The following is a 15,843-nucleotide window of genomic DNA, read 5'->3' on the forward strand; positions in this document are numbered from 1 at the left end:
CGAAAAACATAAAAGAAAAAGGAGTGAGATGCAGAAAACACCTTCACTATCCAGCGACGTAGGGCATTTACAGGGCGAGCAGAGGGAGAGGTATTTGCAAAAATTGAGGTTAGCAGGCTTAGAGAACGACGTTTACCTGCTTCCACCAGGATTGTTCACTGACGTACGGAAGTACACGAAGCCCTCGTCTTTACCTGACTTCGGCCCACATGATCTGTATACCTATGTCATTAAAAACCCATCGCCATACACATACACGCCAACGTTCGAGGTTCCGGAGCGCACTCCGGCTTGCTCCAGGAGTGCTCCGGCCGAGGTTACGGAGCGCGCTCCCGCTTGCTCCAGGAGTGCTCCGGCCGAGGTTACGGAGCGCGCTCCGGCTTGCTCCGGAGCAAGCCGCTTAATTTGAGGGCAACCTCGGCCGGAGTGTGCTCCGGAACCTCGGCCGGAGCACTCCGGGAGCAAGCCGGCGCGCACTGCTTAATTTGAGGGGAACCTCGGCCGGAGCACTCCGGGAGCAAGCCGGCGCGCGCTGCTTAATTTGAGGGAGAGCAAGCCGGAGCGCGCTCCGGAACCTCGGACGTTGGCTCCGGCAGCTATTTATACTGGATCCGGTGTAAATAGCTGCCGGATCATAATTACAGTAAACTAGTAAATACAGTAAAGGAAAAACTTGAGACTGAAAGGTTTTAACAGTCATCCAAATGACTGAACGTAAACATTGCTACAGTAACATACCAGCTACTTGTTGACATTAGCTAGTCAACAATAGCTACTACAGAAGAACAAAGAGGTTACAATGGGTTATTTTAGCCTATTTGGTTACACACTCGCCGCCACAGAATGTTAACAGCAATGTAATGCCTTTTCTGGCTAATTTTATTCGTCTTACCTCCAACAAAGTGGTCACTACACAAGCGTTGGTATGCCGAGGGCTGCCAATCTGTTAATGGCCGCTATCCAGCTTCTCCGTCGGGATCCGATAAAATGATAAACCTTGCCTTGTTTGTTGATGGTTACTACATCCAGGTGCACAACAATATAGTGGCATGATGGAAGTCTTGCTGAAAGTAAAAACCTTCTTTGCTGCCGTTCCTCAATGTTGGCTGTGGTAAACTACTGGTAGTACACATCCAAAATGGTGGCCGCGTTTGTCGTGACGTCACGTGAAAAGGGTCCATACCTCCAGGATGACTCAACGACCCATGTGACCTCAACGACTCTCTTTAGGGTTGCTTTTGGTCCACTAGAGGATAAATACCTGGAACTCCCTACTAGTCAGACAGAACTGAAGAAGCCTTTCGGATGAGAGGTAAAATGTCAAGAATTTCAAGCAAGTCCAGTTTGACTATGATCTGGATGACTGACAACCTTCACAGACATATTGTCTCCACTGCCCATAATTTGCTGCAAATCCAGTTATTTCACCACAAAATTGTCTTCGATCCAGGTGTAGTTTGACCGGAAGCAACGCCATATTTATTGATCAATTCTTGCACTCTGATTGGCTGAGCCAGACCACGTGACCACACCGTAGCATATGTAGTTATGTTACACCATGTAATTATGTTACAGAGCCAGGCAGTGTACTACAGAGGGTAACTGAGAAAGCCAAGCACACATACATCTGGAGGGAAATTTCATACATATTTTGCAAGTATTTTACAGTGTAATGATTAGTAATTTATTAGCTGAGAATGCACCAGAAAGCATGTCAATTTCGGCGCTGCCAATTCCAGAGCCGCCTACTACATTTTTTTTTTTGCCTGGCTACTTCAGATTTTCTGGAGAACCCTGCATATGACATGAAATTAATGAATGAATTTATGAATTTATTAATGAAAATAACTTTAAAAAACATAATAATGAAATTGAGGTCCACAAGAGATGAAAAATTAAATTGCTTCATTTATAAAGAAAGAAATTTTGTCGACATCACACACAATGTTCCCTGACAGTGTTGGAGAAATTTTGTATCTCATACCAAAATTGTGGTTGATGACATGTTCAGCTAGTATAACTGGAATTTCATTCGAGACTGTTGGCCTCCTTGTGAGAAAGCGCTTCTTCCATTCCACCTCCTCTAACTCAATCTCTGTTTTCTCTTCTTTCTTTCCTCTCTTTACTCCTCCTTCCTCCACTGTACAGCAGGCTTTTGTTTTCATTACTCTGACTTTCCACATGATATTGTCTGTAGAAAATGACATTTTGAATTCATTTCTCTCACACAGTATAGAACGACACAGAAATGTAGAAGAAAGCACAGCAGTCTTTGGAGTGTTCTTACTGATCTGAATATATATCGATTTTGTGCCTCAATGTTCCCAAGAAATGGAAGGAAAGTTTATGCTGAAATTTGTGCTTGTGCCATTTGCAGTTTGTCTCTTGTGGGTGTGAAGCATTTACTACTGTTGTCCCTTTTTGGCATGCATTGTCTCGCTTTTTTTTTTTGTCTTTTTAGTTCTGATGAAAAATGGTTGGAAGTATACGTACGAGCGTACTTCAAAAAGTTCTCGTCCTCACTCGGAAAACGTCACAGGAGAAAGATTGTCCTTGCATTATTTTTCAACATAGTCTCCTTTAACTTCAATGCACCTGGTTGACTGATGTTCAAGCTTCGCTGTCCCTTCATGGAAGAAAGTCACATCTTGAACTGCCAGATCCTCCTCAATTGCATAGATGACTTCATCATCACTCTGAAAATGGTGACCACGAAAGTGGGATTTCAATTTGGGAAACAGATAGAAGTCAGACGGTGCACAGGGCAACAGCTCAAAGCCACATTTGGCTGCTTCTGCCACTGCCAGCTGTGCTGTGTGGACGGGCACATTGTCCTGGACCAACAAGCTTTCCTCTGTTTTTTTCTTTGATTGCTTCTTTCATTTGATTTTTTTCTGGACAGTGATATAAGGCTTTATACGTAGTACACAGTTATGCCCCCAAAATGGGAGTTATGCCCCTTGTTTCCAGGTGAGGCCAAGAACTTTATGAAGTACCCTCGTACACGGGCACAGATAGAGGGGGGACGGGGGGGATTCGTCCCACCCAGATTTAAATTCACCTTGTTCGGTCCCCCCCACTTATAGGGAGGAAAAAACATCTATGCTGTCTTTCTTTGCATAAGGCAAACCTCACGAAAAATTCAAAAGACTAATTACCATTCGGTTTATTGAGGTGCACAGCAGTACATACATAGTTGCAACTGCACAGACTGCACAGGTTGCGAGCTCGAGCTTGGTTGCTATGGTTACCCACAACAAGTTTGACAGGCATATCGGGGACAGCTCCTCCTAGTTCAGGACCCCAACACGGCATGATGAAGGGTGCCAAAAGGCAGAAAACGATTGCATCGTTTAAAAAAAAAAAAAAAGTCTGTAAGTAAACTGTGCCTTACTTTATCATATCACCTTGCAATTTTTTGATAGTCTGTTCAAAGTAATGTCGTAGTGAAAGTAAAATCGTACGGAGTAGAGATGCCTTTCTGGTAGCCTCCTTCTTTCGGTGGTAGCCTGTAGATACAGTGCTCAGAAGGCAGTTTTAATGTTTAATCTGCCGTTCCCTGCCATAATTTCAGCGAGCATATTGTTTCATAAGGAAACTTTGCGAAGAGTTGTTGACTGACTGCCGCTCACGCAACACACAGGCATAGTTAGAAAGTCAGGATGCACTGGTTTACACTTCACACACACACACACACACACGTAGCCCAGCCTCTCGCTATGTTTAACAGTTGGAACTTAGCGGTTTTAAAACTAGTTTTGCAGTTTTGCAATTTCTGTGCTTGATGATAATGTGTAAACTTTGGATTTCCATAGGCTATGTTAAAATGTTATCATTGTCCTGGCCTGCAGGTAGTTCCTGGTGATGCCAGTGAGGGAGGTGAAATAACATGTATACACACTACCGTTCAAAAGTTTGGGGTCACCCAGACAATTTTGTGTTTTCCATGAAAAGTCACACTTTTATTTACCACCATAAGTTGTAAAATGAATAGAAAATATAGTCGAGACATTTTTCTGGCCATTTTGAGCATTTAATCGACCCCACAAATGTGATGCTCCAGAAACTCAATCTGCTCAAAGGAAGGTCAGTTTTATAGCTTCTCTAAAGAGCTAAACTGTTTTCAGCTGTGCTAACATGATTGTACAAGGGTTTTCTAATCATCCATTAGCCTTCTGAGACAATGAGCAAACACATTGTACCATTAGAACACTGGAGTGAGAGTTGCTGGAAATGGGCCTCTATACACCTATGGAGATATTGCACCAAAAACCAGACATTTGCAGCTAGAATAGTCATTTACCACATTAGCAATGTATAGAGTGGATTTCTGATTAGTTTAAAGTGATCTTCATTGAAAAGAACAGTGCTTTTCTTTCAAAAATAAGGACATTTCAAAGTGACCCCAAACTTTTGAACGGTAGTGTGTGTGTATATATATATATATATATATATATATATATATATATATATATATATATACACAAAATGGAATCATTTGCTGACAGCTCAGTCCCCCCCAGTTCAAAAATCCTATCTGCGCCCCTGCCCTCGTACACTATATAAACTTACTTAGCTAACTCACTTTTTGCATTTATGTGCAAATTGGTTGTTACATGCAAGAATTCACACTTGCTTCATTCACAGTTTAGAAAAGCAAGCAAACTGTTCTCGCTACATTCACTCAACAGAGGCACTAACGTTTACTATGAGGTTCAGATATCATATTTAATTTGCATAGACTTTGGTCACTTTTTATCCCTCACTGGCCGAAAGGCCCGAAGGGGGATTATGTCGTGGTGATTTCCTTCCTTCCTTCCTTCCTTCCTTCCTTCCTTCCTTCCTGGGAATGGTGCTCACCTTCTAAAATCAACTCCTCTCATAATTTTTGGAGGAATTTCATGAAACTTTGGAGGATTCTTTGTTATATGTCGGTAATACAGATATTGTAATTTCATTAAATTGGGTCACATTGTACCAGAGTTACAGCCCTTGATTAACACAATTATAATTTGACAATTGCATGAGTGTGTTTTCCTTCTGAAATCAACTCCTCTCACAATTTGTGGAGGAATTTCATGAAACTTGACAAGAGGCCTTGTTATATGTCGGTAGTACGCATATTGTTATTTCGTTAAATTCGGTTGCATTTTCCCAGAGTTACAGCCCTTGATTAACAACCTTGTACTTTCACAATTTCATGAAGGTGTGCTCGCCTTCTGACATCAACAACTCCCACAATTTTTGGACGAATTTCTCGAAGCTTGGCAAAAGGCCTTGTTATACGACAGTAATATGCATATTGTGATTTAATTTAATTTGTGAAAATTTTACCAGTTTTGACCCTTGATTAAATAACTTGTACTCTGACAATTTCATGAGGGTGTACGTTCTTCTGAAATCAACTCCTCTCACAATTTGTGGAGGAATTTCACCAAACTTGGCAAAAGGCTTTGTTATATGACAGTTATACGTGTATTAAAATTTTGTTTAATTTGGGCAAATTTTACCAGAGTTATGCCCTTGATTATTAACAAACTTGTACTTTGGCAATTTCATCAAGGTGTACTTGCTTTCTGAAATCAACTTCCTTCACAATTTTTATTATCCCCTGCTGGCTGAAAAGCCCGAAGGGGATTATGTCATGGTGATTTCCGTCTGTCCGTCCTGGGAAGGGTACTCACCTTCTGAAATTAACTCCTCTCACAATTTTTGGAGGAATTTCACGAAGCTTGGCAGGATTCTTTGTTATATATCAGTAATACGCACATTGCAATTTCGTTCAATTCAGTCACATTTTACTAGAGTTACAGCATAGTTACTAGTGGGGATATTGTGCTCTCCGAGCACTCTTGTTCACTTGCTGTTGTCGCTAAAACAATTGAAAGCATAGCTCTGTATCTGAACTGTACTTAGAAAATGAATGGGTTCCTGTTGCTTTGTTGCTCATGAGTGTGAACATATGGTAGATATGTGTTTGCAGATGCAAAGACAACATGGCATGGAGAGTGACTGTGGAACTGAAATGGGGGTACACTCTTTAACTTGGGCTTCTGTTTTTTTTTTGTATTAGGCAACTAATCTGTAGTCATTAAAGGGTCTTGGGTAGGAGTTTGTTAGTGAGAGTATTGGTAATGAGTTGGGGAGGTGGTAGAAGTGGAAACTCTATCACGAGTGGAAAAATGCATAAGAAGTTAATTAGGAAAAACTTTAGGCATAGTGTTTCTCCCAAACTTATGTTATTTCATAATTCCATTAAGGAGTTTGTAATAAAAGTTATGATTTGTTCTAATTGTTAATCGAAAAGACAGATAAGCTTTGGTTGTTAAAATATGTACCAGGGTACAAAAACAGCATGTAAGCCATTGTGAAAACTAGTCAGGAGAATCTGGTAACTTGTCTAGAGTTATTTATTGAAGGAGTTGGGTAAGGAAAACTCAACAATAACAGGTCTGGGCTAATGATCAGAACTCCATGAGCTCAAATCCCAGTACTGCCAGACTGCTACTGTGGAACCTTAATGACTTCAGTTCTGACATATCATGCCTGACCCTGTGCTCTGACCCCAACCCTTTCAGATATGCAGAGAAAGGAATTTCACTGTACTGTGTTTATACCATATGTGAGAGTAAAGGCTGTCTTTTATGTAACTGGCAATGTCAGTGAGACTGATGTAACTTTCACATACATAACTGTTTGCATTTATTTATTTATTTATTTTTGGCAATTTAATTATAGTTTTTTTAGAAACCTTTGAAACTATACTTGTTGATCTACCTGCCAATTTTGTGTTATATGTACTGTATATTATATGGAAACGAGTGTTTTACTGGGAAATACGCCACTAGTGTTTTTCATACGAGCTCCATCTGGGACATGGAGAACCAAAACCGTGACATAAATCTCTGTATATCACTTGCAAGGAAATCGGTGAATTGTTTTGATAAATTTGGGTACTTTTTGTTTGTGAATGTGTCTACATAATAAAAAGAAAATCACACATTGCCTTGAAGATATGAAGTTTATCTTCTTGTGTTGAAAAACTTGCATTTTTCATATGAAATGGATCTGAGTGACATATTTAAATAATATTGGCTGGTGTTGAGTGGTATATCAGATATATTCCATTCAGCTAGCATGATACTGAACAAGTCGAAGATGAGTTCAGTATCATGCTAGCTGAATGGAATATATCTGATGTACCACAATAAAAGCCAGCGAATATTATGATTATTATACATACATACATACCTCTCTTCATATCAGCATTCTCAAAGGCCAATGCTAGCTTACCCACGAGTTGGCGCTGTTTAGCATGGCAGTGCAGTCACCTTCCAGCTGCTGTAGCGTTCATCTGTAGTGTTAGCGAATGCTAATAAACCAGTGCTATCAAGACCAAGTTAGACAGGCTAATGACCGAGAAACTAAGATTTCTGTCTCCAGGCTCTTCTTCCACGCTGCATGCTTGCTACACTATTTTTCACTCATACTTAAGGATTCATTTCCCTGTGTAATTTACTTAGTTACTTTTAAAATCAACATTGATAACTACACACAACGGCGCAACCTGGCAGCCAAAATTCTCTCAAAATCTTCTGTTTTTAATGAAGCAAACCTGGCAGCCATGTTTGTTTACAAATTGTCACGGTCGCTTGCTATCAATGAAGTTTTACATCTCCAACATGTCTCTTTTCCAGTTTTTTGATGTCCTTTGGTATGTTTTTCTCTTGTAAATATGAGTGAAGAATATCAAACAAAGTTTTGGTAGTCTTTCGGGTGTTCAATGCGTCTTTCTCTTTCCCGGTGAACACGGAAATGGTTCTGCGCATGTGCAGCAGAAAAGCTTCTCCGTGGATATTCACATCAGCTCTGACGTGTGACATCTTGCTGTCTTGACAGCCATGCAATACCGTAACAATATTGCACACTCATTGTCCATCGGGTAGAGTGGCATAATACACATAAGAGAAGCGATATGCTAACAATATTGCATGCTATCAAACCAGATGAATGAAACCTGCTAGAAGGGAAAAGAATACTGTCGTAAACCCCGGTGTGGGTGGAGCACAGAAGCACGGCAGGCGAGAGTTTGTGTTTACACACACGCACTTTATTCGGCTTTTCAGCTTTTTCTTTCTTTCTTTCTTTCTTACTCACTCACTCACTCACTCACTCATACATAAGTGTTGTGGTCGGAGAGAGCCTCTTCTCTCCTCTCCCCCTCCCTTTATACTCCATCCCTGCAACAAAAAACACACACACACACACACACACACACACACACAAATTGACATCAGGTGTAATGACCTAGCCACTTACCTTCTCTGACCCCGCCCTCCATTCACAGACTGCTGCTTGGCCACGCCCCCGCTGCCACAAATACGTGTTTTTATTCCATTGAAAAAGTGACCTGTATGTATAATAATCACTGATATTTCACTCCAATGACGTCACTCCCAGTGTTTTCCCACTGACTTGAGGCGCGTTGTCAAAATGGTAAATCGGTTCAAAATGAAAATTCTTTTGATTAACTTAAATGTTTGTTTTATGGATGTGTTCATATAATATAAAGAACATTACACGGTGGCACGAAGATATGAAGTTTATCATCTCGTGTTGAAAATATTTACACTTATTCGCTTTGCTCAATCGTTAATATATTCACTACTCAAAGATAAACTTCATATCTTCACACCACCATGTAATATCCTCTATATATTTATCTCTTGAAAAGCAGCTGCTTTGGAGTTAGAGAGTTTTCTGGCTTGGCTGTCCTTGTCATCAGTTCTGTCATGTTAAGTGCTTTCAGCACATAATGTTGTGTCATAACCATTGTGCTTATTTAAGCTTTTAATTGGCACTCTGAGTAAAAATAAATAACATTTATGTAACAGTCTGTTTGACTATATTGTATGCCATTAAATTCATTATTACATGAATATTATATGCTTTATTCACCGTTACTTCCAGGTACCAACTGAACACCATGGTGGTGGATACAGAGGCAGGACCACACAGAAACCGCACTGTAGTGTTCCTTGGGTCCACCAGGGGCACCGTCCTGAAATTTCTCATCACACCGGGTAAAGACAACCCTTATTCCAGCAACAACGTCTTTCTGGAGGAATTAGAGGGCTATAATCCTGAGAGGTAACACAAACTTTCATTGTGATAGTTTGTTTCCACCTTTTTTTCCACTATTTGGTGTTAGGCAGACATTTACTGTATCACATTTTTCATATTGTTGAGTATTTAATCTGTGAAATATTTTGGCGTTACAGTGAACGACAGTTACCATATTACAGTTTTCTCATCTGTAGACATTTATGAATATTAATGTATGTTTGCTTGGGGTAGGTGTTTATGGATGTTCTGCTATTTACCAGTGTTGTAGTCGAGTCACTAAACCTCGAGTCCAAGTCCAGCCTTGAGTTCCCAGTGTTCAAATCTGAGTCAAGTTCAAGTCTCATCTCATCTCATCTCCTCTCATCTCACTATCTCTAGCTGCTTTATCCTATTCTACAGGGTCACAGGTGAGCTGGAGCCTATCCCAGCCGACTACGGGCGAAAGGCGGGGTACACCCTGGACAAGTCGCCAGGTCATCACAAGGCTGATACATATTCACACTCACATTCACACCTACGGTCAATTTAGAGTCACCAGTTAACCTAACCTGCATGTCTTTGGACTGTGGGGGAAACCGGAGCACCCGGAGGAAACCCACGCGGAGAACATGCAGACTCCACACAAAAAAGCCCTCGTCAGCCACGGGGCTCGAACCCGGACCTTCTTGCTGTGAGGCGACAGCGCTAACCACTACACCACTGTGCCACGCCCAAGTTCAAGTCATTAACCTCCTAGGGCTTAGCGGTCACATGCGTGGACAGCACTTTTTAGAAATTCGGAACAAGAATCCACATATGTGGACATACTTTTTCTCTAAAAGTACATCTTATCAAAAGATGATGCTTAGTTTTTATTCTAATCAGGTTCTAATAAGCCCAAATAGCAAAGAGAAATAAAAAATGCATGTAAAAAAACAGCTTGGGCCTTAGGAGGTTAAAGAAAATCTTGAGTCGAGTCTGAGTCGAGTCCACTATTGATCCGAGTTGAGTCCAACACAAGCCCCGCTATCAACAGAGCAAATAACATGAGAGAGGGTTAACACTAGATAGTTCATCAGTCAGCAAGCCCCGCTATCAACAGAGCAATGAACATAGCGTGTCATTTCCTTCTCTGGGTGGAGTCTTACCAAATGACAATTGAATTTCAAGGTTGTCCCCATTGTCTCCTTGATAGTTCTTCTACATATGGAACACATAGCAGTGCAGTTTTTCCCACTGCATGAGAAGTCTGTATAAGCAAAGCGGACAATCCTAGGGGCTTCTCTCCAGGCATTTTAGCGCCATTAACGTTAGTTTATTCCTGACCATGACATATGAACCGGTGAATGTTCATTCTCTTGCACAAAATTAGTATAAAATTAATGTAGATATAAATATCTAATGCCAAATTATTATGGCATGTTACAAAAATAAAGAAAAAAATCCGAGCCCTCGTCTCCAATTTACGAATCCGAATGCAGTTAATGTACGAGTCCGAGTCATCAGTGCTCAAGTCCAAGTCAAGTCATGAGTCCTTAAAATCAGGGCATGAGTCGGACTCGAGTCCGAGTCCTGGACTCGAGTACTGCAAGCCTGCTATTTATAGAGTATTATTATATAGGTTGTGTGTTTATGTAGGGGTTTATCCCTGGTTTGGATCAGTGTTTTTAAGTGTTAGTAAGTATTTGCTTCATGTAGGGCCTTGGGACTGAATACGGTATTGGGTTGGTGATTGAGTGTTAATAGGTGTTTGCTTCATGAATATATTCAATCAGTGTTTATTAGGGTTGTAACCAAATATGATACGGTCTATAATTCAAATGAATGTATTCACAAATACAGATATGAATAGGAGGTGGACTATTAATTTTTTTCTGTCCTCAGTCAGTGGTTTACTTCAGTATCCTGACATAAATACTGCGCTCCAGTCCATATTTCTATACAAACTGGCCAGAAACTCACAAAAGAAACATGCTTTTATTTATAGAGCTGCTTTTCCATATAGCCCACACATACCACACACAGTCCACAGGACAGCATATAACTGGTTTTCAAGGCTCATTTTTGTTACGAAATGAAAATCTCCACGGGAAATCACATGGGTATTATAATGAAATGAAGACCCCGTTTTGATAAGCAGCACGACTGTGTCCCAGCTTCGTTGTTGATTCTGATAATGTGAACTTGTGAACTTTTCTGACCTGGGATATAACAACCCCAAATGATTTGGGAAAAACATTGCTTTAAAATATCTTTAGATTGTTTACAGGCAGCACAGTGGTGTAGTGGTTAGCGCTGTCGCCTCACAGCAAGAAGGTTCTGGGTTTGAGCCCAGTGGCCGAGAAGGGCCTTTCTGTGTGGAGTTTGCATGTTCTCCCCATGTCTACATGGATTTCCTCCGGGTGCTCCGGTTTCCCCCACAGTCCAAAGACATGCAGGTTAGGCTAATTGGTGGCTCTAAATTGACTGTAGGTGTGAATGTGAGTGTGAATAGTTGTTTGTCTCCATGCGTCAGCCCTGCGATGACCTGGCAACTTGTCCATGTTGTACCCCGCCTCTCGCCCATAGTCAGCTGGGATAGGCTCCAGCTTGCCTGCAACCCTGCACAGGATAAGTGGTTACAGATAATGGATGGGATGGGATGGATGTTTACTTAGTCACCTGAGGTAGAAGCCTTGTCAGAAACATATACAGGGCCTATTATACCCCTTTTCAACCAACAGGGAATGGGTTCTGTTCTGGTTCACTCACCAAATTTTGAACCGTTCAGAGCATTTCGACCAAAAATAAATTGGTTCAGAACCTGAAAAGTTGTTTCCCAGCTTGAATCAAAATATAGCTGGTTTTTCCAGCAGGAACTGTGATGACATCAGTGGGCGTGTAATTAGTTTGTTGAGGAATCAAAGTGCATCGAAGGATACATCTTCAGAAAAAAAATGGAATAAAAACAAATATCTGTAATAATAGAACAACAGCTCACAGGTAATCAATGCGCTCTGCCATCCTGCTACTACTGTTTACTTCCGTTGTGCATTGTGCACCGCCCTCTGTTCATGATGCATCATTGATTTACAAGGGTTCCGCTCAAAACTGATGAAAATGTGGGCTGGTTCACTACCTGGCACTAAGGTTCACAGAATCCTGAATGGAACCAGTTCAAGAACCCATTCCCTGTTGGTTGAACAGGGGTATTAACATCATCAGATTTTCACACAAGTCCTAAAAGTAGATAAAGAGAACCCAGTTAAACAAATGAGACAAAAATATTATACTTGGTCATTTATTTATTGAGGAAAATGATCCAACATTACATATCTGTGAGTGGCAAAAGTATGTGAACCTTTGCTTTCAGTATCTGGTGTGACCCCCTTGTGCAGCAATAACTGCAACTAAACATTTTCGGTAACTGCTGATCAGTCCTGCACACCAGCTTGGCAGAATTTTAGCCCATTCCTCCATACAGAACAGCTTCAACTCTGGGATGTTAGTAGGTTTCCTCACAAGAACTGTTCGCTTCAGGTCCTTCCACAACATTTCAATTGGATGAAGGTCAGGACTTTGACTTGGTCATTCCAAAACATTTAACTTTATTCTTCTTTAACCATTTTTTGGTAGAATAACTTGTGTGCTTAGGATCGTTGTCTTGCTGCATGACTCACCTTCTCTTGAGATTCCGTTCATGGACAGATGTCCTGACATTTTCCTTTAGAATTCGCTGGTATAATTCAGAATTCCTTGTTACATCAATGATGGCAAGCCGTCCTGGCCCAGATGCAGCAAAACAGGCCCAAACCATGACACTACCACCACCATGTTTCACAGATGGGATAAGGTTCTTATGCTGGAATGTAGTGTTTTCCTTTCTCCAAACAACGCTTCTCATTTAAACCAAAAAGTTCTATTTTGGTCTCATCCGTCCACAAAACATTTTCCCAACAGCCTTCTGGCTTGTCCACGTGATCTTTAGCAAACTGCAGATGAGCAGCAATGTTCTTTTTGGAGAGCAGTGGCTTTCTCCTTGCAACCCTGCCATGCACACCATTGTTGTTCAGTGTTCTCCTGATGGTGGACTCATGAACATTAACATTAGCCAATGTGAGAGAGGCCTTCAGTTGCTTAGAAGTTAACCTGGGGTCCTTTGTGACCTCGCCGACTATTAGACGCCTTGCTCTTGTAGTGATCTTTGTTGGTTGACCACTCCTGGGGAGGGTAACAATGGTCTTGAATTTCCTCCATTTGTACACAATCTGGCTGACTGTGGATTGGTGGAGTCCAAACTCTTTAGAGATGGTTTTGTAACCTTTTCCAGCCTGATGAGCATCAACAACGCTTTTCCTGAGGTCCTCAGAAATCTCCTTTGTTTGTGCCATGATACACTTCCACAAACATGTGTTGTGAAGATCAGACTTTGATAGATCCCTGATCTTTACATAAAACAGGGTGCCCACTCACACCTGATTGTCATCCCATTGATTGAAAACACCTGACTCTAATTTCACCTTCAAATTAACTGCTAATCCTAGAGGTTCACATACTTTTGCCACTCACAGATATGTAATATTGGATCATTTTCCTCAATAAATAAATGACCAAGGATAATATTTTTGTCTCATTTGCTTAACTGGGTTCTCTTTATCTACTTTTAGGACTCGTGTGAAAATCTGATGTTTTAGGTCATATTTATGCAGAAATATAGAAAATTCTAAAGGGTTCACAAACTTTCAAGCACCACTGTATAACCAATATTTGTAGCACTCTTGTGTACTAGGAAATTGTGTTTAGTTGTTGCACTGTTCTTCCTAATACCATGTAGCTCAGTGCGCTACATTTATCAGTAAAGCATTTAGATCTTCTTTCATCATTTCTTTTATTTGTTTCATACTTTTAGACAATGTGAATTTTTCCTCCGACAAATGATGTACAACACAATGATACTGAGCAATAGACTCATTGTGGAGTGAAAAGTACTACTTCAAAAGCCCTCCATAGTCAATTTAGTCATAACTGAACAGCAGACGAAATCAAAACAACATGTCACCGTAAACAAAAGAGGTAGCACGTTCAATTAGCTTTCATGTGTGTGTGTGTGTGCGCGCGTGTGCAGGCGCAGACACATGGTAGACGAAAACATAAAACAAAGCTGCTGTTTGAAGATGAAAGGTTGTACCTGTTTCTCCATATCACCCTCAGAGAACCTAATATGCTCGCAAACACACCCGTGTTTACACTCCTGCAACAACTGGTTATGCTACCTGATTCCCACAGGCTTTACAGTGAAAATGTTAATGTGACAAATAGTTCAGCTTCAATACAACAATTAGAATATTTAAGCCAAATTTATGACCATACCGAAATAACCATTTGTGTTTCTGGGTGTGAATATAGCTGTGTGGTTTGTTTTGTGCCTTTATGAATGTTAATAGGTGTTTTGGCTATGTTTCATAAAGAGGTTTATTAATATTTTATCGTTGTTTGGTTTGTGTAGGAGTTTATGAATGTTTTGATTATGTATTTGTGAGCATAATTAGGCACTTGGGTTGGTAGCTGGTTGAGAAATATTTTCTCTAGGCTTTCAGGTGTGAAAATAAAGGCAGGATTCTTACATTTTTTGCAGACTTTTAACTGTAAAATAAATCCACAGGCTCTCAGTGTAGAGTTATATAACTAAGATAATTGAACTAGTCGGATTTCAGACTCATTGACTACATTTATATACACAAAATATTCCGTTTTTTGCCCTTCATCCGGAAAAAAAAAATCCCAATATCAATTCTAACCTTTTTACAGTGGGGCAAAAAAGTATTTAGTCAGCCACCAATTGTGCAAGTTCTCCCACTTGTAGGTGCAATTGGTAATCAAGTGATCAATCTCATTAAATCAGTCTCATTAAATCATTAAATTGAATCATACCATTGAGTCATTCTCATTGAATCAGTCTCATTGAATCAGTCTCATTGAATCATACCATTAATTTTGGTGCTTAATAATAAATTACCAAACAGCTAAATTATGGTATATTCCAAATTATTATGATCACTTACCATATTACATAACTCATATGCACCTTGGAATTCTTTGAGATTGTGTGACTTCAAGGAATATGGAAGCAAATAAACACAGTTTCAATAATAATTGAATTTATTATAACAAAGATAACATTGAATAATGGCAGTTGAAATCTTATATACAGTGTGTGTGTGTGTGTGTGTGTGTGTGTGTGTGTGTGTGTGTGGAAACAAAGGAATTAGCTCTGGTAGCTAACTCCACGTGTGTTTGTGGGGGGGGAGGATGATGACCTCGTGGTCCATTGAGACAATACAATTAGCCCTGGATGCTAATGAAACAAAAGAATTAGCCATGTGTTTAGCTAAGGTGTGTCGTGAGGCCTGTGTATGTCCACATGGCCTGAACAAAGAGTTAGCCTGTGTGTGGCCTAAGCAAAAGTTAGCCTAGCTTGCTAACAAGACAAAGGAATTAGCTGTGTGTTTAGCTAAGGTGTGTCGTGAGGCCTGTGGCCACGTGTCTCTAAGTAACAAAGGACTAGCCAGTAGCTAATCCACTAGCTCATAACACTACTAAATCCACTGAAATCTTGATGAGGTCAAAATGTGTGTAAGAATGAAATTAAGAGTGTTAGGAAGGAATAGAAGAAAGAGAGCATGCAAAGCCTATCTATTAAACAATTGAGAGATTAAAACAAAATAGAACAATCATCAATTCAACACGCTGCGTGTCTAC

At 40.4% G+C, this 15,843-nt stretch overlaps 1 protein-coding gene across 1 annotated transcript in view; it reads left to right on the top strand.

Moving 5' to 3' along the window:
• Positions 1-15,843, top strand: part of sema6ba (sema domain, transmembrane domain (TM), and cytoplasmic domain, (semaphorin) 6Ba) — a 224,719-nt gene that overhangs the window by 156,425 nt on the left and 52,451 nt on the right. The window contains exon 13 of the mRNA XM_060906139.1: positions 8,971-9,150. Coding sequence (XP_060762122.1) covers positions 8,971-9,150 — 180 coding nt within the window. The remainder of the gene's footprint in view (positions 1-8,970; positions 9,151-15,843) is intronic.

The sequence above is a fragment of the Neoarius graeffei genome, chromosome 23 (assembly GCF_027579695.1).
Source record: "Neoarius graeffei isolate fNeoGra1 chromosome 23, fNeoGra1.pri, whole genome shotgun sequence".
Lineage (NCBI taxonomy): Eukaryota > Metazoa > Chordata > Actinopteri > Siluriformes > Ariidae > Neoarius > Neoarius graeffei.